General features: G+C 38.0%; 6 protein-coding genes across 6 annotated transcripts; 4 read left to right on the forward strand and 2 right to left on the reverse strand.

Annotated features, from left to right (window-relative positions):
* Positions 1-1,038: 1,038 nt before the first annotated feature.
* On the reverse strand, positions 1,039-7,466 carry LOC6644059 (alpha-2-macroglobulin). The gene is made up of 7 exons (XM_002066729.4): positions 7,266-7,466; positions 5,332-5,883; positions 5,099-5,266; positions 4,253-5,023; positions 3,634-4,187; positions 1,426-3,566; positions 1,039-1,363 (listed from the first exon to the last, which is right to left on the reverse strand). The coding sequence occupies exons 1-7, from the start codon at positions 7,355-7,357 to the stop codon at positions 1,124-1,126; spliced, it is 4,518 nt and encodes a 1,505-aa protein (XP_002066765.1). The 5' UTR covers positions 7,358-7,466; the 3' UTR covers positions 1,039-1,123.
* A 5,157-nt stretch (positions 7,467-12,623) lies between these two features.
* On the forward strand, positions 12,624-14,329 carry LOC6644060. The gene is made up of 3 exons (XM_002066730.3): positions 12,624-13,000; positions 13,066-13,288; positions 13,354-14,329. Exons 1-3 carry the CDS (start codon positions 12,791-12,793, stop codon positions 13,686-13,688), a joined length of 768 nt encoding a protein of 255 aa, XP_002066766.1. The 5' UTR covers positions 12,624-12,790; the 3' UTR covers positions 13,689-14,329.
* On the reverse strand, positions 14,042-17,150 carry LOC6644028 (protein ref(2)P). The gene is made up of 3 exons (XM_002066731.4): positions 16,633-17,150; positions 14,596-16,188; positions 14,042-14,529 (listed from the first exon to the last, which is right to left on the reverse strand). Exons 1-3 carry the CDS (start codon positions 16,802-16,804, stop codon positions 14,381-14,383), a joined length of 1,914 nt encoding a protein of 637 aa, XP_002066767.2. The 5' UTR covers positions 16,805-17,150; the 3' UTR covers positions 14,042-14,380.
* A 1,087-nt stretch (positions 17,151-18,237) lies between these two features.
* LOC111518836 (protein ref(2)P-like) lies at positions 18,238-19,203 on the forward strand. Its single transcript, XM_023176755.2, has 2 exons — positions 18,238-18,577; positions 18,773-19,203. The coding sequence occupies exons 1-2, from the start codon at positions 18,406-18,408 to the stop codon at positions 19,162-19,164; spliced, it is 564 nt and encodes a 187-aa protein (XP_023032523.1). The 5' UTR covers positions 18,238-18,405; the 3' UTR covers positions 19,165-19,203.
* Positions 19,204-21,004: 1,801 nt separating this feature from the next.
* LOC26529176 (protein ref(2)P) lies at positions 21,005-22,056 on the forward strand. The gene is made up of 2 exons (XM_015178074.3): positions 21,005-21,287; positions 21,507-22,056. The coding sequence occupies exons 1-2, from the start codon at positions 21,116-21,118 to the stop codon at positions 21,893-21,895; spliced, it is 561 nt and encodes a 186-aa protein (XP_015033560.1). The 5' UTR covers positions 21,005-21,115; the 3' UTR covers positions 21,896-22,056.
* An 852-nt stretch (positions 22,057-22,908) lies between these two features.
* Positions 22,909-23,870, forward strand: LOC6644029 (protein ref(2)P). The gene is made up of 2 exons (XM_015178037.3): positions 22,909-23,199; positions 23,416-23,870. Exons 1-2 carry the CDS (start codon positions 23,028-23,030, stop codon positions 23,778-23,780), a joined length of 537 nt encoding a protein of 178 aa, XP_015033523.1. The 5' UTR covers positions 22,909-23,027; the 3' UTR covers positions 23,781-23,870.
* The last annotated feature ends 638 nt before the right edge of the window (positions 23,871-24,508 follow it).

Below are 24,508 nucleotides of genomic sequence, written 5' to 3' on the forward strand. Positions count from 1 at the left end.
TCGTTAGAACTCCGCGATCTTAGCTCAGTCTAGTAGTCACAAAGTCTTCCAGTAAAAAAGATAGATTTCAAATGTGTACTCAATGTTAAATAAATTCAAATAAAACTTTATTTTTTTTATGCGACTAACTAAGATTGTGTTTAATTTATATGCTTTATGATACATTGGTCCGATCTGGCTGAATAGAGAACTATACAATGACTAAGGTATCTGGAAACCAACATGCTAAATTCCACCGCTGCAGACGGATACTTTTATGCCTATCAGGGGTGTGTAGAACTACCATAACAATCTTCTGCAGACTCTTCTGACTCCTCTCCTATTGTCCAATCTAAAAGAAGCGTAAAAACAGCTAATCAAATATGAAATACTGACGAATGGGTTCCGTTCAGCATCAGAAACCCTGGAAGCGCAAGAAGCCAATCTGTCACTCGGAGTTAAATTTAAAGAGTCCGATCAAGATACATATTACAAATTTGTATGTTGCTGCTGAGCATTCATTTTAAAACTTTGTCTTGGTAATGACTTGGGCCAATCCAAGGTATTGCTTTAATATCGCTTTTTGGAAAATCGGCAGCAACATTTCCAAACATTCAAATTACGTTAAGAACCAACTAGTTGTTGCTAATCAGCAAGAAGTTGTACTGAAGCACTCTCGTTTGCAAACATTCAAATTTTCAAGTAGGGATTTCCAACTACATATGGACAAAATAGCTTATCATATTCAATCAAAATAGCTTCAATTAAACTTTCAATTCGAATTTGAAATACTCCGTGTGATACACATCAAAATCATCAATGATTCTTTGTTTAAAATGGCCGCATACTTTCTTTTGCTTACTATAATAAATTTTCATATATAAGAGCCAGAAGAAAACTCCTAACTTAATTTACACAATGATAGAAAGTTATTTAGGATCAAACATTAAGCAGTCTGTAATCTTTGATTGAATGACAGCTTATCATATACGATAAAAGAATTGAGATGCCAGAAATTGGAAAACGAAAACCAAGCGTAATAAAGAAACCACAAAAAAGTTTACATTATAATCACAAGCTTTAATTTTTTTTACAATTTACAAATCGTATTTAAGATGGCATTTTTCACATTTCGTTGGGGGGCTTAGCAATTTTTCTTGCACTCTGACCCCTCGCAGATATCGCAAAGTTTTGAATTAATTTGATAGTAGTCAGTGGCCTTCTTGTTCGTGTCGTAGTAGTCGTAGAGGACGACAGGGGCGGGTTTCTGATTGGCCACCGAATGGGTGCGATAGGCGTCGATTGGGAGGCATTTGAGCTCACCCTTGGGCAGGCTCTCGAAGTAGATGACGACTACGGAATCATCATTTTTGGTTTCCACCAGCTGAAACAAAGATGAGGTCAATGAAAATACATTTCACAGTTGTAATGGGATGTATCACTTACCCTGACACGTTCAATATTCTGTATGTCCTTGAAGGTCTCCTCGTCGGCCGTATAGCCAGATGGTAAGGATACCTCTAGGATGGCCATGTTTGAGGCCTTTGCTTTGCCATCTTCAACATACTCGACGCACACGCTCAACTCCAATTTAGCTGGTGAAGATTGTGGTTTGATGATGGTCTCTATCTTAAAGCTAGGCTTTGGTTCCTTTTCTACAATATTATATTGATAGCTTATCTGGACGAGGGCAGCTCCAGTGCCTTTCGCTTGGAATTCAAGGGATTTGGTGCCTTGGGGAAACTCGATAGTTTGCAGAAGTAAGTCATTCTCGTCCGATATGGATAGTTTCTCGGATTTCTCACGCAATCCCTTATTGGAGACATTCACTTGCCACTTGGCGGCCTCATAGCCTGTCTTTTTGGCGAATTGAATAAGAGCCTGAAGGCCCACCACGGTGTCCTGTGTGGAGGCGAAACCGCCATAGCTATTACGTTGAGCTACGAGCCAGCGAATGGTATTAAGTACTGCATCGGGAGTCTCTTGGTTGCTTTCCAGAAGTGAGAGCAGAGCATAGGAAGTGATCTCCACATCATGGCTCCAGATCCAGCACCACCAACGTCGGCAATATCCTGAAGAGGCCCTCAACTTCTCCTCATCTTCGGTCCACCAAGTGCGATCATCCTCCTGTTTGGCTATGGACTTTAGATAGGCAACGTGCTTGGACGCTTCTGGGGACTTGGCCTTCTGCAGTGCATAAATAGCCACGGATTTAGGCAGCAACTCGTCGGACTTGTCCAATTGGGAATTCAAGTATTCGACTGCTTTGTCAATGGCCGTTTGGTTGAGTTTCTCCTGCTCAAGGAGAGCCAGCAAGGCATTCGCTGTAAGGGTCAGACCGGAACGCTGAGAGTCATAAAAGTATTCACCAGTCTCGGTGAAGCTACCATTCTCGGCCTGGCGTCCAAGAAGAAATTGATATCCACTTTCCAGCATCTTTTCATCTAATTTGATGATCTCCTTGATCTGGCTAAAGGAGCGCAGAACATATGCAGTGAGCCAGGTGGAGCCATTGCGTTCCGGGTCCTCCTCCCGCCATTTGCCTGGCCCAAAGCTGCTGTAGCTGCCATCGTCGTGGCGATAATGGATCATATGCTGATAGCCTTCCTCGAGATTCCGTTTAATTCTGTTCTCCACGCCGGGAGTCAATTTATTGATGCTTTTCAGGTAGTCGCGAACCAAATAATTGGGCACTAGCTTGGACATCGTCTGTTCACCACAGCCGCTGGGCAAACGCAACAGATGTTCCAGGTTCTTAATCACGGGACCCAGCAGATCTCCCACAACGCCGAATTCAACGTGTTGGGAGTCGGGCACAATGTCATCGGGCAATTCCAGCTCAAAGTTTTGCTTATATTCAGTCACATCCTTTTTCAGATTGACAAAGAAGGCACGATTCTGATATTGGGTAACACCCTCGGGAACAACCTTCAATGATTTGTGGACAGCATCACCAGCCAAAGGTGAAATGGCCGTGAATTTCAACAAAATACTTCCGAGGACCTTCGGACGAATAAGGAAGTTGACACCGCCTGCCTCATTGGCGCCCACACGAACCGTCTTTGAGCGTTTGTGTTCGCCGATCACCTCGTTCGAAGCATCAACGAAGTCGTATTCACCATCCTCATTGTCAAGAGTGACCTCCACATCCAGTTGTTTCGGCAAATAGTTGAAGACCAGGGCAGGCACACTGATAACCTCGCCGCGTTTCACCGAATATGGCAAACGGACCGAGACGAAGAACGGCTGGAATGTCTTTATATTCACTTTGTCGTCGGTCACAGCCAAACCCTTCTGAGGATGCAACGCGAATCCAGTGAGCACCCAGTTGGTTATGGTATCGGGAATAGTCTTGATCCATTTGAATATCTCCGTTTGGGTTTCCTCAATATCGGCGAATATCCAGGTTTCGGCAAAGTTCTTACGAACAGCTGGAGCACCATTTCCCGCCCCACCAGCGAAGCCTAGTGCTGACTGAGTGCTGTACACACCTTCCATTTGTGGAGCACCCAAGGGCTGGGCCACCGAGTCATGTGCCACAGCAGTTTTGCGCATGGCGAACGTTCCACCAAACCCTGCAACGGCTTCTAAAAGAACAGAAACCAGAAATAGTTATTCAAAAATCTAAAGATTCAAACCACTTGGCACACTTACGTGGATAGCTAACCGGTGCAGTGCGATTGTAGAAAAAGTTTGCATTGGTCATGGTCACTACACCACTTCGTTCGCCGGGGTAATAGGAATATCCACCCTGCCAGGGTGTTGAGGTATCATATCTACTCAAGCGCCAGTTGAACGCATCCTTGGTGATATCGTTGTTGCTGCCCAGCAACAGGACACTCTGATCGACGGCCATGAGAGCAACAAATGATTTGGGTTCCGTTTTGATCTCCAGCTCGACATCGGCGCCAGGCTTGACCTCTTCGGGTGCCGTAATCTCTAACTTGTTCTGCAACTCAACGTCCACATGGAATGTGGTCTCGGCATACCGCAATTCTCCGGTGTCATCGACATAATAGACGTAAATCCGGCCATAGGGTGAGGTCAGGAAATCGGGCTTGAGCACGATATTATGGATCTTCTGAGGTTCCGAGAGCTCCACTCGTTCGGTAAGCAAAATGTTGCCACGTCCAATAATGTTGTAGACGAAATAAGTGAAAGGACGACTGGAGTTTAGGGTTACCTTGTATTCCTGGCCTGATTTTAAGCTAAAGAGAGAAGTGATTTGTCGTTAAGCTCGGGCTGTTCAGTTTGAAATATGACTTTAACTTACGACCAAACATCTTTGGGCCTCTCCACATCGACCTTGAACCATTCCTTTTCCTTCTCATCCTCATTTTCGGGATTCTCGATTTTCTTGGGCTCCCTGTAGGGGTAAGTGGTATAAAGCTCTCGCTGCTCACCATCAAACTCCAGTTCAATGTTGTAATATCGTGTAAAGTTCTCGATGTCTGGAAGATCTGGTAATGTCACCTTGAAAACGGCAAAACTCGATTCATTCAAATGGGTCTCAAAAGTAAAGGTTTTCTTTTCAATCTCTGGCAAATCTGGCTTCTTTTCCTCGTTTCCATAGCCATAGAAGCCATAGGTGTGACGTATACCCTCGGTGAAAGTGGCTTTTACCACCGACTTGGTATCTGTTAGTAGAGTGCCATCGACCAGAGTGATTTTAAAGACGATGTCATCTTCCTTATCGGCTACAAATGAGAAACATTTGGAATAATCCTGACAAGACATCTCATAGCGGTAGGGGTATAACGAGAAACCGCCAGTTTCATTGAGTTTCACACCCGTGAAGTCTTCTTCAACGGTTGCCGTGATCTGGACATACGATGAGGACGATTTGGATGGCAAATAGCTGGCAAATTCCTTAAGATTCAAATCCAACTTGGCTTTGCCATTCACCATATCAGCAGTGGCTATCATTGCATGACCCGGATGATCGGTACGCACGGTTTCGCCATCGACATTAGACCAAATACTTGATTCTTCCAAGTGAATGTTGACCAACACTTTTCCATTGACGGGTTTGCCATAGGTGTAGCTAGGGATACAGAAAAGAACCGATTAAAACATTGATCCCTTCTTCCCTCAAATATCACTCCATGCTCCTACTTACTTGGCCTTCAGCACAATATTCAGATCGCCATCCTTGACCGAAACTTGTTGAGTATTCTCCATCTTAACCGAATACTTGGGCAAAACATATTTCTCTACTTCAAAGTAAACACGCTCTTCGGCAGAAGATCTAGCGAAATGGATTTTATGTCTTGAAACTCGAGACTCGCTAAACGAGAGAAGAAAAGTCGATTAAATCGAGTTTGCATATGGCAGATCTCATTTCTATCGTACCTAATTTTTTCATCATCACTATTTGCGACCAGCAGAGACCAAGCGCCCAAGGTGGCGAATTCCGATAGTTGGAATTTACCTGTGTATACGCCAGACCTGGTTTTGAAGTGCTTCTCCTCCTTGATGCGATTGCGTTTGGAGTCCTCAAACCAAACGACCACGTTATCACCGGCCGCATCCGGTCGCAGATTCTCATCCAAGAATAGCACACGATAATTGATAGTATCTCCGGGCTTGTATTTACCCTTATCGGTCTGTATTTTGATGTAAGGCTTGAACTCTTCCCAGTTCAGTTTGGTGGTGTTCTTAAACTCCAATCCAGATACTCCTTCCGCGGTCAGATTGTAATCTCCCGACTCCAGGGGAGGCAGCTGAAAACTCAATTGCTTGAATTCATCCGCTTTGGCTAGCTCCACCGTTTGACTTTGATTAACAGAGGGACCCGTGATCCCGATCTTCAGGGTCACTGGATTTTTGGTGTGATGCACAGCAACAGCCACATTATAATCGCGATGCGAGTGAATTGTTCCGGGGCCCACAATTGTATATTGTCTGGAATCAAAAAGAATAATAAACAAAGGCGCATGCCAAAAATAATTAGAAATTATCTTAGTTCATTTATAATCATTAATAGTAGAATAAAATACGATTAGCAAAATGTGATTAGCTTTTGTTTTTAATAGAATTATCAATTTAATTGTATACTATTTTTTTGTGGTTTCATCACATTAAGAAACAAAAATATGTAAATTCGCAAATAACGGTAAACGACTTAAGAATCGGCCAAAAAATGAACACAACGACGATCAGATAAAGAAAAGAAAACAGTAAAAAAAAATAAAAGCAAAAAAGAAACCGGTTTTTACATTTTTCAAAATTATTCTGTACTATCTATTCACTTCAGATTAGATCATCCGCATTTGGTAAATACAGAATATTAATATTCAAATTATATTCTCACTTTTAATTAAAAATAATTGGTGTAAAGCTAATCTACATAGTTAATCAAATACACGAACACAGCAAAAATCCATTAGTCAGACAAAAATAATAATCAGTCAAGCAACAAAATATACATATACACATAAGTGAAAAAAGTACCACAAAAAAAAAAAAAAATAATAATAACATGAATAGACATTGTTTACTCTAAAACTCAATTAGTGGTAACAAATAAAACAACATTTTGAAAGCAAAAGCAAAAATTAAATGTTAATGTATATAGTATACAATATATATCATATATTTTATGGATAAGAAATATCTGACAATTAGTCAATAAGTGTGAAATATATGACAAATATTGTATCTAGGTTTATGCCCACAATGAATGGCCATAACTCTCACCTCAAGTTGGAAATTATTTGGAAAATACGTCAACACATTTCTATGGCATGTAATCCATATTAATATTGTGGTTTCTAGCTCAACGACTAAATAAATTAATACTTTCAAGATTTTCAACTATTTGCAGCCTTTGAAATTTAAGTGCAATCAATTTATGAAAAAGTGTGCAAACCTCTTATTTCTAAAGTATTTAATACAAAAAGTTACATTGTTGATTTAAAAAACAAAACGAAAAAACACTTCAATATAAATGCATAAATCCATAAAAATCAATAAATTATAGTTTTCGGAGAAACCTTTAATAAAACAAACCTTGAAAATTGTAATCAATTTTTGAATTTTAAAACTAAAGCGTCGACATCTAGATACCCTTCTTGAAATACGAGTACAACTACAAGTAGCAGGCCTTGATTATCATTATAAAATGAGAAACTAAAGAAAAATACCCAGAAAAGTTTCTAATGGTTCTACTCGTATCGAAATATATAACATCTTAATGTATAATCGCATACCTCATTAATAATTATACCAACTAACTAAAAACCCTTGTCTAATTGCAACCACACGAGAATGTGAATTCAACTTACCCCTCTTGCTCGGCTTTTACCGGTTCCATCATCACCTGGAGAAGGGCCAACGTGCCACAAATGAAGACACTGAGAGCGTCTGCGCGACGCATTTTATTTTAGTTCACAGGCAGCGGGCGAGAACGAAGATAACCGAGAAAAAGTAACACAAATTGTTATTTTTACTTTAGATGATTATCAAAACCAAATTCAAATATTGATCTTCCAAGCGTGTCCACAACCAACTGGGCTCAGAGCTGAGCTGCGACTGGTTATATGGAGGTCTCGGAATCAGAGATTAACAATAAAAAAAATCCCAGCTTAGCTCAGCCTGACGCCGACTGAGGCAGAGTTCCGCAGTTTGTACTGCCGGCGCAGAAAAAAAAAACACATCGTAAAACAAATAGACTGATAAAAATTATAAACAAAATATATACATAAATATGTGAGTGTCTCTGTGTATGTCCGTGTGAGTGTGAGTGTGACATGAATTGATGAGGAATAAAAGTAAAATACAAAAATAAGCCGGTCAATTTTTTACTATGTCGCATTTTGCATACCCTTGCCAATCCGATTTTAGACCAATCATGGAAAGAGGAAAATTCTACTTTATAATATTTGATTTCATTTGACAATAGTTACAACTCTTACTACAACTTTAGAGACTAAAATTAAGCCCAATAGTGTTCTTAATGTTTCTAAACAAAAATTTCTAGATAAAATGCATTTTTTTGGTAAAGATGGTCGTTCAATCAGAGCAACTTCCGATGACTTAATCGAATGTTAAATTTCGGGAAAAATAAACAAAATACTCTTCTTCAAGGGTATCAAAGTTCAGATAATAATCGCAACATTAAGTTTAAAAAATAATTGGGCAAACTTCACTCTGGCTAATCATTCATAATTTTGTTGTTGCCACTGAAATTAAGGCAAAACAGGAAATAAAACAATCATTTCATTTCATTTTCGAATAGATTTTAACCATACAAGAAGGGAAAACTCTATTTGCGTCTTAAATTTAAAACTTTTTATGGCAATATTTTAAAATAGACAATTTCATCAGATAACCGATGATGAATTGTCAGGAATTTTAGGTCAATGAATGATGTCAAATGGAAATTTGCCGGTTGCTTAACCTATTAATTATAGTTCCATTACACAGGGCGGACTATTAGGCAAGCTCTGTCACAATCGGATCATGGTCAGAATAGATAGAATTTATTTCCTATTTAATATTTTGAAGTCATGCCAAATGGAAATTAACATGTGGGGGATTGGGTTTTTTTCCTCCCAATTATTAACACTTTAATTGTCACTAAAAATTGTCGGTTCGTGTCCATTGAAGGTGTAGTTTTTATCGCTTTTCACTATACTTTTGTATTTTGATTTGAATTTGGTTTTGTTTACTGATGACGTCAAACTAAAAGGCTGGGATTCTATCTTTATCTCGACAAATTATTTACGTACATATTTGAGGGTTTTTCCAATAATTATTTTCCAAGAATCGCAAAAATTGTCAATTCCCGAATTCTGTTTTGTTAATATTTAATCGTAAATACGTTTAAATCTCTCAAAACAAATGTAATTACTGGTTACTTGTTGATGAGAAAAGCCAACACAGCCGGCATATGTACGATACGGATAACCACAAACGACTGACTTTAGGTGAGGTTTTTATATTGGCCTTTTCTTTGTTATTTTTATCGCTCTCTCGCTAGCTGGCTGAAGTCATCAGCTGTTTGTTTGTGTGCGCAGTTTCAATAGATGCATACATATAAACATGTATATATACCTCCTTCAAACGGTGACGTCATCTCTTATATACAAGTATTTCACATTCGTTTGCAAGAGAAATGTATGACTAATACATAGGTATATACATATATTCGTGCTTGGCTCTATACATACATACATACAAACTAAACTATGTACATTTATTTACACAGTCAAGCTTCCCTATACAAGAAATTCATTTGAGAGACAATGTTTTATAATGATAATTTTGACTGAACTATACAGTCCCACAACTTATTTCGCTTATTACTGAAAATATTGAAACCGTTTGGTTTTCATGAAAATTTAAAATGTTTTATAACTTTTTGCATTCTTCAAATATGTACCATTAAACATTTTTAATAACATGTTCTATGACACAAACAATATATTCCAATAACTTGATGTTTTAAATTAAAATATAAAATATATTAAAATATACTTCACAACATTTTTTTGAGCCACTGTAATTAGCAAATTGAAAATTTATCTTTCTTTTGTTGTCTCTGTAGAAAAAGAATTTCATTAAAACCACAAAATTCCGCAGAACAGAAAACTAAAATTAGAAATGCCAACCGCTTTGGAATCGTAGTCATTAAAATATTCAAGATATCAGCCGAACGTCTGTGCTGAAGTTTGTAAACCGTGCAAGATTTTGTGTTACTAAAACTATTTCATTTAAAAATTCAAATTTCTCCCCAAGAACTACGTACAAACTTAATCCGTAAGACGGTTAGTAATTCGGCCAATATTGTATCCCATTTGGATAGAATTTATGGGAAAGCAACAAACATTTTTTCTGATCAAAATTGGTTTTCGGCCAGATTGTTATATATAGGAGAGAGGGCCCAGTTGTGCCTCTGGCCTAGTTATGACAGTTATGAATGACAGTTTAAACCCTGTAAATCATGTTCGTTAGACGTTCTACAGTTTTTGGACAGACACCAACGTTAATAATCGCATTGTATATACGCGTACCAAATATCGTGTTGAAAAACTGCGAAAGTGACATGGACGACGAGGAATAAAAATCGTTGTCAAATAAACATACTTTCTTTGGAAAAAAGTTGCGCTTGGTTAATATTTAAATTTTAAACTTCTTAATTTTTCATTTCCCGGAACTGAGGAAAACATTTTGAGGTTTTTCAAAACCCGGGTCATAACTGGGTACTCCCCTTTATAGGTACATATGTACACTCATGATGAAAATAATAGGTACAACCCTTAAAATTTAACTTTTTAGACTTTAGATTAACACATCTTTTTTCTATTGCATTGATCAACAAAATTTAAATGGACCTTTCTTTATTGAACATTTGTTTATAAAAATATAAACAGGATAACAACGTAACATACAACTCAAAAATTTTAAAAACTTGGTTAGAGGTCAATAAAGTGGACATTGTGGGGTAGCCTATAGAATCAGTCGGAAAAACAAAAAAGTTCCAACAATCGACAATTGAGGAAGTGCGTCAAAGAAGATTTCGATAGAGTCCTGCCAAGCTTTGATTGAGAGTATCCCTAACCGGATGGAAAAAGTAATGGTAAAATAAGGGTGGATACATAGGATATTTTTCAAATAAAGAAACAAAAATTCATTTTTAATGATTTGAATAAAAAAAAATTAAATATAACTTAGTCAGTTGAACTGTACCTATTATTTTCATGAAATTCACACGAAATTCAGCAATTTCATGTTTTTTGTTATAACTTTTAAATAAATTTATTTTTCTTTACCAATTTAATGTATTTTTATAAACAAATGTTCAATAAAGAAAGGTCCATTTAAATTTTGTTGATCAATGCAATAGAAAAAAAGTTGTGTTAATCTAAAGTCCAAAAAGTTAAATTTTAAGGGTTGTACCTATTATTTTCATCATGAGTGTAGGTACATAACATAATGGTCCTATCTTGGCACACAACCATTAATAAATGTTTATGAAAATAACTTGGAAACGAACATCTTTCTATGGTCGTAGGTTCCTTTTTTTCTATGAGATTTACAATCCTGGCCAATATACTCTTTGAGCAAGGGTATGAAAAACAAGTTACTGCTAAGCAGTTTGTAAATCTTCCAAAAAATTGTATTAAAAAAACAAATCGGCTAAGATCATCCTATACTTAAATACAATACAAAACAATATATATATATATATAGATGTATATACATAAATTATAAATTTTTCCGGTCCATCGCGAATTCATTATAGAGAAGTTTGACTGTATATATGTACATACATCTGTACACATCGATATCTGATGGCAAAAACAAAAAATAACATTTGGAAAGCTTTGCAAAACCGGATTTTATCATTGCGGTGATCCCCCTTTTAATATATAAACGCCCATGTTTTGTATGGGGTACTTAAGTTTATCAATGTGGTTGGACCCAAGTGATAAGGTTGTGACTGAATGTACAGATATGTATGTAGTTTGATTGAATGCACACAGAGAACCAAGTTATAAACAAAAATTCGATGTAAAAATCAAGATAAGAAAGGTTGGATGTAAACATTATTAAAGTTATTTGACGATTGTTTGAATACGGATTAATTGTTAATGAAAGAAACCCGCCAATAATAAAAAAAATATAATTTTGTTTTGGATAACTAATCCTGCTAAATATTAGAAAATGATTATGAGCTTGGGTCAAAATTGGTAAATTGGTTCGAAAACTAGTTTTCCGAGAGGAAGTTCAGAATGAGTCAAAATGTTGTTATAGTTTAAAAAATTGCAATTTGTATTTTCGAATCAATGGTTCATGTGGACGTTATATCTCATCTTAATCGATCTTGTTATAAGAATTTGAATTTATTCAAATGCAATACTTATATTTGTAATCATCTGGAAAAATGTTAAATGTATCCTTAAATGATATAAAGGATAAAGTAATCCAATCTGGTTGGAAACTAAAAACTATTTCAAAAGTCTAACCAAATTGAATGTACCCCTTTTTGCTAAAGGTAAAAATATTTCTACATATGTGTATGTATGTATGTATACATACATACATATATACATAAAAGTGGAATTCCCCTTAGAGTTCGCTCAGTTAGTATTTGTCTCTCTTGCTCTTTATTTATCAGCCATTCGCTTTTCACTACGAATTTCACAACATTGCGTGATGTCACAAATTGTACGTACATACACGTACATACTTATGTACATATGTATGTATGTAGTTATAGGCAAATTCTTTAGGGTGGACCTTAAGACCTTCCTTTTGAAGGCATAATACTGAGTGTCGTATCTTATCAAAGATTAATTGAGCGATGTCAATGGCATTGGGAAAGTTTGGAACAGCAAATGAATAAATCAGCAAATCATTTGGCTAATTATATAAAATGAAACCGGTTTTTAGAATGTTCCGAAAATAAAAGCTATAATCGGAATCAGTGCAATGCCAATCAACACCACCTGTGGCTGGGCTGCTGCCGCCTTTTACCCTGGCCAAGGTAAAAAGCACGTGAACAACCCGCTGACTCATTATGGAAACGCCGCGCTCCACTTGTTTTGAAAGTGTGATTTTTGTTTTTTGCCCGAATGAGCAGCGAGAGAATTCTCTAAGAGAGTGCGAATCCATCCGCCAGCTGTTTCAATCGTTGCCTAACATTCGAAGCGATCGGACGCGAGTTCTAACAGTGTCTGGGAGAAGCGGAGAAGCATAGTTTATACATACAAACAAACAATCTTAAACGTTTACATATCAGAGGGATTTTATCGCCACAACGTGCACATCTCACGTAGCTAGATAAGGATTCAACCATATAATTATGACAGAAAATTGTCTGAGCGATTTGTGTACCCAAAATGAAGTGGAAGGATTATCATCCGAATCGACTGTTTCGGCTGGAGTCTACTTTGGCTTTTGCACCCTGATCTCTCATATTCTGCTAACCGGAATCACTGTGGCCATTGTCTATAAGTGCTTAGTCTTGAAACTGGTTCATACAGCTGGACATGCCTTCTATTGTACAATTGGGGTAAGTAGTAGACAGAGAGATATTTCCATAAACAAGCAAAGAACTAATGTATTCCTCCATTACAGTTTGTCTTTTTCATGGGCGAAGCTCTGCTAGTGCGAAATAGTCAATATTTGGAGAATCTGTTGGGACATCTGAATCTAAATCGCTTGCACGCCATCCTGGGACTGCTTGCCTTTGTTGTTGGGATCGGCGGCGTTGGGATTAAGACTTGGCAGAAGTTGGAACGCAAACGCGAAGATCCGGAGGCAAAGGTTCGGCATTTCAAGAGCAATCACGCTTTCTATGGTAAATAACTCGTCAGACTTGACAAAACTGAGAATAATGAATAATTTATTTATGTATTTCTTTAGGTATAGTCGGTTGTGGGCTTCTGCTCGGCAGTGTGATCAGTGGTGTTCCCCTCTACTTTGGTGCCAGCAGCAGCTCAACGATCAAATTCCTACATCGCTTCTTCGGTCTAAGTGGTTTCCTTCTGCTGATGGTATCGCAAATGTTTGGCTACAATACAGGATTCGGTCGACGTCAATGGAAGCCTCATCATCAGAAATTGTTTAAATTTTTTACATTCATCGCCACCATTACGACTGTGAACTATGAATTCAGGAGATTTGTGAGAGACATCATTGTGTGGATCAGCCGTGGCCTGTTTGAGGCTGCTTCTATCCAGCACAGAGAAGATCTATAAACTCACTTGCCCAAAATAGAACAATCAGTTCGCATTTCAGGAACAAAAATTCATGCAATTAGCAAAGAATATATTACATTTAGTTAAATCATTATAAATAAGCCTAGCTAAAATACAGTTTAACTGATAAGATACAATTTCCTCAAATTTTAAAATTAAATGCATTTTTTTTACCACTTTAAAGACTTGTTATGAGAATGGATGTAGCAGGATGAAAAGAAGTCAGAAAGTCAGTCTATTTGGGCCAGGTTTGAACCGTGTCTATCAGAGTGTAACAGCATTGGCTCATTCTCTTCAAATTAATAAATTGAAACGGATTATTTAATCAAAGGCTAAAAAAACGCCATTGAATGTATAATTGTTCGATAACTTTATTGTGTGATTATAATAATTGTACGATACATACATTTTTTGATTATATAAGTTTCTTGTTTGTTGTTTCATAACATACATTAACATAAGACACATTCCTTCAATTCAGTTTCGGATTTGTGGATGAAAGGAAAATAAAGCAATCACCAAATGTTTCTTACATACAAAATAAATTGACAAATAATACGCGGATTCTTAGCATTTTTGACATAATGGGCGTTAGTAGTACACATTACATTAAACTTAAATGATATGGGAATAATTGTATAGACATACAGATACATATATAATATATGGATAATAGTGTATTTCATTTTATCTTAGTTGCTGCTACGCTGCGATGTGTGCATTATATCAAGTGCAGCTGGTATGTTGCCCTGCACCGATTCCAAAAGTTGAGTCAACCAGGCGCCCTCGTTGCTGAAACCCATGGCCATCATAGCATGAATGGCGGAATTGATGCGTTCATCTAAAAATTATACGAATTTACCATCAGTTACGGCCGGAATTTACAGAAAGTAAATGAAAAACTCACCTGTATGATATATGGGCACACTGCGCTTCTCCTCTGGCGGAGCTGGAGAAGTGCCAGTGGAACTGGTGCTCACCGAATTGGTCGATGTGGATGTGGTCACTGTAGCCACTTGCGAAGTCTGGGTGTGGGCAGTGGCCTGTTCACGTTGTTGTTCATCAGTGATGTGCTGGCGCAAAATTTCACCCAATTGACCGAAGTTAAGAGCAGCTGCAGAAGCGGCAGCTGGAGTGGGATTAGCCCCAGCAGATGTATCTAAGTTAATAAGCGCTTCGGTATTGGCGGGTGAGCCGTTATTATCGATCATTTGCCAATCGTGCTCCAAACTCTCCGAACGTCTGCGCTCTGTCTCTTCTTCCTTGGGCTTCTGCGCGGCCACTGGCGAAGCTGTGGTCAACAGTGGTGCATTTGCCAGCGAGGATTCCGTCGAGGTAGACGATTCCGATGACAACGAGACTGACTCTGGGGTACCAGTAGGTGGTGTCGGCAGAGTAGTAGCAACAGCAGCAGTGGCTGCAGAGGTGGCATTAGCAGCAGCAGTGGCTGCATTAACCGCAGCAGCAGCTGCCTTAGCAGCAGCAGTAGCCGCATCAGTGGCAGCCTCCGCAGCCTGGGATGCAGTAGCAGATGCAGCTGAGGATGGCTCAAAGGCATCAAAGCTGGCTGCCTCACTGGGATCAATCATTTTGGCAAACATTTCACTAAAATTATTCAAAATTTCAATTCCGGCCCGCATATACTCGGGTGGCACAATCTGCGAAAGATTTTCCAAATTAATAACTGGAGTAGTAGGAGTCGTGGCTGCTCCTCCAGCAGCTGGGGGCGTTTCAGTCTGAGCGGTCGATGGCTCAGGAGCATCTTTTGAGCGTGGAGCAGCCACTGGCTCGGCCGTTTTTGGCGTTTCCTGGACACCGGAAGCTACTTTGGTAGCAGTTTCAGGGGTCACAGTGGGCTCAGCTGAGGGAGCCGATGGAGTCGATTCTTCTTTCTTAGCCGCAGCGGTAGGAGCAGCAGCAGCAGCAGAAGTTGTTGGTGTTGTCACCGGTGTATTACTCTCTGGCAAGTTCGTCATCATCTCTAAGAACTGCGAGAGTACACCACCATGGCGACGACCCCGCTCGCGACGATTATTCTTATTTGCAGTGAATTCACCTCCAGTAGCAGTTGGAGGAGTAGTGCCTTGAGCGAATGGGCATTGAGCACGTTGATGACGTCGTCCTGAACGACGTCCAGAATGGCCGGGTCCACTTAGCCAGGCCTCAACCACACTCGGACCGTCATTAGTTGGCATGCGGACCATCATATGTTCCGGATGCTTGTGGGATGCCTCACAGCCCTGGCAAAGGTCGAAGTTGGGGCATTGAATGCACTTGTAGCGGAATCCCACTAATGGAGAAAGACCACAGATGTCGCACTCGACCTTGTCATGGATGATGAAATTGCTGGGATCATCGGAAGTGTCGGGAGCAGATGCCGGCTTAGGCTCTACCTCCTCTTCGATGGCTGCAATTTGCAGATGCATACTGACTCCACATTGGCCAAAGAAGATCTCATAATCGTTTTGATTCACGATCTCAATTTCATCATTATCAGCGTCTGCAGGGGAAAAAGGAAAACAATAGTGAAAATGAGTCACCCTAGGAATTAATTGAAATGTTATCATCGCAATGATAATAGAAAATTTTCTGTACTTTTTTTTCAGGTGAATCACAAATGCAAAATTCACCACTAAACAAATTACAATTTGTGAATATTCTCAACGTGGCTTTGTTTTCATTTCGAAATATTAAGATATTCTGGCTCTTGTGAAATTCATAATTCTGAATTTAGCTACAAAAAGGCTAAACTGACAGCAATGAATATTGCACCGTTCATTGCAGTTGCACAAACACACACACGCATACGCACATATGGAAATTGTCTTAAGTATACATACATATATGTATATGTATGTACATATGTACATATATATAGGCATGTGTGTGTTTTGGTACTTGCAGAATCAGCATTTCATTTGCAAGAAAATTCCAAATAACTCACCAATCCAAAAAGTCTTAATCTCGGCCTTTGGCAATTGACGTTCTTGGAACAAATACATGTCAATTTCACGACGCAATACGGCATAGGTCTGAGAGGGCATACGCAAATATGCATTCAACTTCTTTGCAGGCGGCGGGCCTTGGTAGGTAATTTTCATCAATTTCTCAGGCATTTCGAATTTTTTCTTTTTTCACTGTTTGGGCTGTTGAAATCAGTTAAAGTTGTTTTTATTTAAGCCTCCTTTTTCCTCTTTAATTTTTCACAATTCAATTTTGTGCTCGTCGTTGTTGTTGTTGATGTTTGATTCTACTGCGCCTACTGCGTCGTACTTTGTGGTTCAGCTGTTCGTATATTTGTGTAATCGACTCTTGCACCAATTCGGCTTTTATACCTGCCCGGAGAAAAAGAGGCTAGGGTGGAAGGTTCTTGAATATTCGCGCACTCAGACAAACTGCAAATCACTCTAGAGAACTAAAATTGCAGAATCAGGTTCAAAAAAGTAATGTAATCCCAAAGCTGGTTTTTGATATTTTATCGATATAAGTCCGAAGCCAAATAACTATTTATTATTACTACCAGGGATGGTGATTCTTAAAAGCCAAAAAAAAGCTGAAGTTATTTCGAACGGATGTAAATGAATGGGAAATAAAATTGTAATAGTTGGAATATACAAAAATTATTTTTATGCAAAGAATTAAACACCAGCTGAATACGCGGCCACTGTTATTTCAATTTTCGCGGTTTGATTTTGTTATCGATATTTTTCCAAAAATTGTCATCCGTTGTGAAAATGATGGCAGTCACAGCGATACGTAGACAAAGAAAGGCACAAAAAAAACCAAATTCAAAATAAATTTACCAACGGTCAAAAATTTTCTGACCCATCGTCAGAAGAAACAGCGAACTTTTGAACATAAAAATATATACACATATCTCAATTATTCCCGTTAAGAGAAAATATTTTTTACAAGAAGGTTTTACAGGACCTTTTAAATTTGTATATAAAACATCGACGTATCAAGTGACAAGCCACAAGGACATGGATTTAGATACCTAAACCGTAACTCACCCTAATCTACCTCACGGCTATCCCTGACGAGGAACCCAGCATTAACATTTTATATGTTATTATCTCACTGGATCAGTGGTCGGCACGGTCCATTACGCGGACTCATGCTTGTCAGAAAAATCAGTCTACATTTGACAAGACATTAAAACACTTAAAAAAATGTTTGATGGAATTTGTAAAAATAAAATTTTCATTCATTTAATTTCATTCCATATGCGCAATGTGTCACATGCTATCATTTTTTTTTTTTTTTTATTTTTCCAAGACTGGATATAACGTATTTTGAAAGGCATTATATGTACATACATATGTATGTATGTATGTATTTATTATTATAAAATAATAAGCAATCTGTTTCTTCAGTGTAAAGCAAGAAAGTGTTCCTGACTTTGTGTGAGTTCCTACACACACACAAATGCATACCCTTATTTTTGGTAGATAGATCGTGTGGGAATCGGTCCTATCTTGTGTACATACAGATGTACATATGTATGTATGTATGTATAAAAGACAAACTGATGCAAGTGTCGATTTTACAACTAATCGAATAGCTGAACCGAACCACAAATAGTCGACGAGAACAAAAACCTCAACAACAACAGCGACGAGCACAAAATTGAAGAGGAAAAGGAGACTTGTTGTTAGACAAACACAGTGTTGACTAATTGCAACAACCAGAACAGTGAAGGAAATAAAACCTAAAAATGTCTGAGAAATATATGAAAATTACCTACCAAGGCCAGCCGCCTGCAAAGAAGTTGAATGCATATTTGCGTATGCCCTCTCAGACCTATGCCGTATTGCGTCTAGAAATTGAAATGTATTTGTTCCAAGAACGTCAATTGCCAAAGGCCGAGATTAAGACTTTTTGGATTGGTGAGTTATTTGGAATTTTCATGCAAACAAAATTATGATCTTACATGTACCATATGCACATCTGTATGTGCATATCCGTGTATGTGTGTTTGTGCAGTTGGACATTGTCGGGAATTGTGCGGAAATTTGCTTTATCGTGATAACATTTCATTTAATGAATCAATTTCACGGCTGTTTTCATTCTTCCCCTTGCAGACGCCGATAATGATGAAATCGAGATCGTCAATCAAATCGACTATGATATTTTTTTGAGCAAATGTGGAATCAGTATGCATCTGCAAATTGCAGCCATCAAAGAGACGGTCAAGGGTAAATCGGCCCCTGCTCGCGACACTTCCGATTCAATCATCCATTACAAGATCACGTGCGACAGTTGTGGTCTTACGCCATTAGTGGGATTCCGCTACAAGTGCATTCAATGCCCGGACCTCGATCTTTGCCAGGCCTGTGAGGCATTCCGCAGACATCCCCACCATATGATGATCCGCATGCCAACTTATGACGAGAAATACAAAGTGTTGCGTAAAGCCAGTTGCCCACACGATCCGTTTGCGGGAAACGGTTGGGAAATAGTTAGAAATTCATGAAACTTTAAATATTTAAAGAATTTTAATAACCATTTTATGTTTATATGTACTTACACGTATTATACAGAAGAAGCCACTTATAACGATACCGGCAATATTGGTTCGTTACAACCGAAAAATCCTTTTAAAAAACATCCAATTTAAATGACATAGTGCCAATATGGGCCGAAAATAAAATTCTAATTATCTCGGAATCTATTCCAAGTAAATTAATATTCAATTGGATGGGTTTTGGTTGTTGCTTTCAATGTACTGGTGCAGGCAATGAGCTACCTAGTTTCTGTCAATTAACTAAGGCTTTGCTTGGTCAGGATACCCGAGAAAGGCCCTAATCTCGAGTATTCCAGGAAAACCATTTTTGAAATAAAACATTCTTTATTCGTGTTAGGTTTAGGAACTGCCACATACATAATAACAACCTGGTTGCTTCTTTTTGAGCCAACATCTTGCAAAATTATGTTCTATTCTTTTCTATGCGGTAACACAATATTTTAGCTTTTATTTTTTTTAATCACGGGCCAATATGAATATAGTCCCCCAATCTGTTACTACTTTGTATACACTTGCAAAAAGCCATATAAATTTTGGTCAGAATTGTGAAACGAAGAAGGAAGCGTCTTTGATCAGCACAACAAGACGAGTTCATAACGCAAACTCTTCCTAGCAGGCAGGGTTTATATATTTTGGACTTGCCCGGACTGCATCACTACATACATAGCTTTTATATAAACGGTAAAGTGACGAAAAGTGACTTATCTTAATACACAATTTCGTACTACATATGTACATACATAACTATGATTAGAACAAAAATTTCATAAAAAGCACAAAAAAAAATCAGAGGACCGAGGCTAACATTGACCGCGTCAAAGTTTGTATACCCTTGCAACTTTTTTGGTAACTCTTTTCTTACCTATAGCCATCAAAGTGGAAAAACGTTTTATCTAAAAATGCTAAAGTTTGAGAAAGAACGGCCTACAATCTTAGTATAGGAAATAACGAAGATATTGATCAAAGTCAATTGGAGCTATATGATATAGTTACCCGATCTTTATCAAATTCGGCAATAAACTCACCAATATTAAATTTCACGAAAATAGCTCAGAAAATAACGAAGTTATTGAGAAAAGTCACTGTTCGTAAATGTGGCGTTTGTATGGGAGCTATATGCTATAGTATTCCGATCCCTGCTGTATAAACAAGCCTACATGCAGCTCTGCCTTTCAGCTCTGTAGCTCTAACTGTCTAGGAGGAGTTTGCGCTAATCCAGACGGACGGACATGGTTATTTGAACTCGTCTCGTCGAACTGATCAAGAATATATATACTTTTTATGGTCGGAAATGCTTCCTTCTATGCGTTGCACACTTCTGACCAAAATTAATTATACCCTTTTTGCAAGGGTATAAAATATATTTGCATTACCTGAAAACAATTTTTTTACATTCATTTTGATATGTAATATATTTATATACAAAAAGCCATTATCTGTACAAAAATATCAAAATTTTTACAGAAGTTATTAATTAATTGCCGCTAAATCAGGTGTTTCGCCCACTGTGAACTGGAAACCTCCACAATGGGGAATTCCCCTGTTTGCTTTGTCGTTTTGCAAATCTTTTTTCGTTGAGCGAACCTTTTTTTCCCAAAAAAAAATAAAATGTTGGTTATCCGGGGTGTAAGTTACACGGGGGTCCACTATACGTATGCCTATATATTCCAACCGATCGTTCGGGAATCGGGCTTATCTCCTGCCCTTATCTGTGCGCAACTATTAACAGTACGCATGTACATATGTACATATAAATATCAAATTAATGCAGGTGTCGATTGCACAAATAGACGAACAGCTAAACCCCTAGGTAGGTCGACGAGAACAACACATCAACAACTACAAGGAATATTAAATAGGAAGATTGTAATTAGGACAGTGAAGAAAGGAAATCCTAAAAATGTCTGAGAAATTTATGAAAATTACCTATCAAGGCCCGCCGCCCGCAACGAAGTTGAATGCATATTTGCGTATGCCTTCTCAGACCTATGCCGTATTGCGTCGTGAAATTGACATGTATTTGTTTCAAGAACGTCAACTGCCGAAGACCGAAATTAAGACTTTTTGGATTGGTGAGTTATTTGGAATTTTCTTTGGCAATAAAATTATGATCTATGACAAATCTGTATGTGCATATCCGTAAATGTGAGTTTGTGCAGTTGGAAACAGTACAATATTTATTATGATTCACACTAAAAAACAAAGAAATTTTCTTTTATTATTATGATAACATTTCGCTTATTGCATGGGGTGACTCAATTTCACGACTGTTTTCCTTCTTCCCCTTGCAGACGCAAATAATGATGAAATCGAGATCGTCAATCAAATTGATTATGATATTTTTTTGAGCAAATGTCGAAGCAGTATGCATCTGCAAATTGCAGCCATCAAACAGGCGGTCAAGGCTAAACCGGCCCCTGTTCCCAAGACTTCCGATAATCCCAGCAATTTAATCATCCATGACACAGTGCGGTGCGATAGCTGTGGACGTCATCCATTAGTGGGATTCCGCTACAAGTGCATTGAATGCCCTAACTTCGACCTTTGCCAGGACTGTGAGGCAGCCCACAGACATCCGCACCATATGATGATCCGCATGCCAACTTATGACAGGCAATACACAGTGTTGCGGGGAACGGTTTTGAAATATTTATCATCTCATAAAATTTTAAATAGTTGAAGAATTTTAATAACCTTTGAATGTTTATATGTATCTATGTATATTACAGTACAAGCAAGGTTCGTTACAACCTTTTGAAAAAACATCAAATTTAAATGACCAGTGTTAATATGGACCGGAAATAAAAATAGCCCCATATGGTATAAAACCAAAAATTTTAAGATAACAACTTGAATATTAATATATTTAAGTAAATGAATATTCAATTGGATGGGTTTTGGTTGCTGCTTTCAATGTACTAGTGCAGGCAATGAGCGACCTAGTTTCTATCAATTAACTAAGGCTTTGTTTGGTCAGGATACCCGAGAAAGGCCCTAATCTCGAGTATTCCAGGAAAGCCATCTTGAAAATATCAAAACATTTTTCTATTCGTGTTAGGTTTAGGAACTACTACATAATAACAACCCGATTTCCTTGCTTCTTTTGAAATGTTTAAGAATTTTTGGAAAAAGTCACGATCTGGCATGTATTGCGGCCTACAATATAAAAGTAAAGTAGCCAAACATCATATAGTCCCCCAAACTGTTACTAGTTTCTATACAATTGCAAAAAGCCATATAATACACCTGGGTTATGGTATACCCAAGTCGGCGAGACGACTTACTTACTTCATTTACATTCATTTTGATATGTAATATATTTATCTACAAAAAGCCATTATCCGTACAAAAATATCAAAATTTGTACAGAAGTTATTAATTAATTGCCGCTAAATCAGGTGTTTCGCCCACTGTGAACTGGACACCTCCACAATGGGGAATTCCCCTGTTTGCTTTGTCGTTTTGCAAATCTTTGTTCGTTGAGCGAACCTTTTTTTCCCAAAAAAAAATAAAATGTTGGTTATCCGGGGTGTAAGTTACACAGGGGTCCACTATACGTATGCCTGTACATATACATATATTCCAACCGATCGTTCGGGAATCGGGCTTATCTCCTGTCCTTATCTGTTTTAACAGTACTATTAACAGTACATATAAATATCAAATTAATGCAGGTGTCGATTGCACAAATATACGAACAGCTAAACCCCTAGGTACGTCGCGGTAGTCGACGAGAACAACACATCAACAACTACAGGGAATATTAAATAGGAAGATTGTAATTAGGACAGTGAAGAAAGGAAATCCTAAAAATGTCTGAGAAATTTATGAAAATTACCTATCAAGGCCCGCCGCCCGCAACGAAGTTGAATGCATATTTGCGTATGCCTTCTCAGACCTATGCCGTATTGCGTCGTGAAATTGACATGTATTTGTTCCAAGAACGTCAATTGCCAAAGGCCGAGATTAAGACTTTTTGGATTGGTGAGTTATTTGAAATTTTCTTTGGCAATAAAATTATGATTTATGACACATCTGTATGTGCATATCCGTAAATGTGAGTTTCTGCAGTTGGAAACAGTACAATATTTATAATGATTCACACTAAAAAACAAAGAAATTTGCTTTTATTATGATAACATTTCGCTTATTGCATGGGGTGACTCAATTTCACGACTGTTTTCCTTCTTCCCCTTGCAGACGCCGATAATGATGAAATCGAGATCATCAATCAAATTGATTATGATATTTTTTTGAGCAAATATCGAAGCAGTATGCATCTGCAAATTGCAGCCATCAAACGGAGGGTGGCCCCCAAACCGGTCTCTGCTCCCAGCAATTTCATCATCCATGACAAGATCACGTGCGACATCTGTGGACTTTGTCCATTAGTGGGATTCCGCTACAAGTGCATCCAATGTCGCAACTTCGATCTTTGCCAGGCCTGTGAGGCAGCCCACAAGCATCCGGAACATATGACGATCCGCATGCCAACTAATCACAGGCGATACAAAGTGTTGCCTAAACCTTCGGGGAACGGTTGGGAAATAGTTAGTAACTCTTAAAATTTTAAATTTTTGAAGAATTTTAATAACCATAACAGGTTTATACTATGTATGTACATATGTATATATATAACTACATTTTTCAATTTATAACATCATGTCATCCGGGCCAAAAGAAGTCATCCGATGTTGTTTGGCTCTAATTTTTTTTTTATAAAAAACTTTGATTCTGTTTTTAAAATATGTTTATTTAAACATTGAGAAATTTATTGGCCAAATAAACATACATTTTTTTTATTTAGAAAAAAATGAGAGCTAAACAACATCGGATGACTTCTTTTGGCCCAGATGACTTCTTTTGGGCCACCTTATAACATCATGTATATTAAACTTATAACATCATGTACATATGTATGTTTCTAAAATTTTGTTAAAATTCTTAAATTCTGCTTAGCAAGTAGATCTCTCTCACTCTTACACGTAGAGATTGCTCCTCGTAGCCCCGCCACTAGCCAACGGACAACTTCGCGCTTTTGGCCGACCTGATGATATGGATAACTTGGCTATTTTCAGTCCGATTTTAATCAAAATTGTTACGTTGCCAGTTCATCGCTCTTTCCAAGTGTTTATACATATATGCCAAATTTGATGTCTCTAGTATAGGATTTGAAAAAATGAGATATGCCTAAATTGCGGGGGCGGAAGTTGGGCGTCGCAAAATACATAATAACACCATATATGATGTCTCTAGCTATCGGTTTTATGAACCACAGGAACTTCAGGAGTCT

The sequence above is a fragment of the Drosophila willistoni genome (assembly GCF_018902025.1).
Source record: "Drosophila willistoni isolate 14030-0811.24 chromosome 2R unlocalized genomic scaffold, UCI_dwil_1.1 Seg167, whole genome shotgun sequence".
Classification (NCBI taxonomy): Eukaryota; Metazoa; Arthropoda; class Insecta; order Diptera; family Drosophilidae; genus Drosophila; species Drosophila willistoni.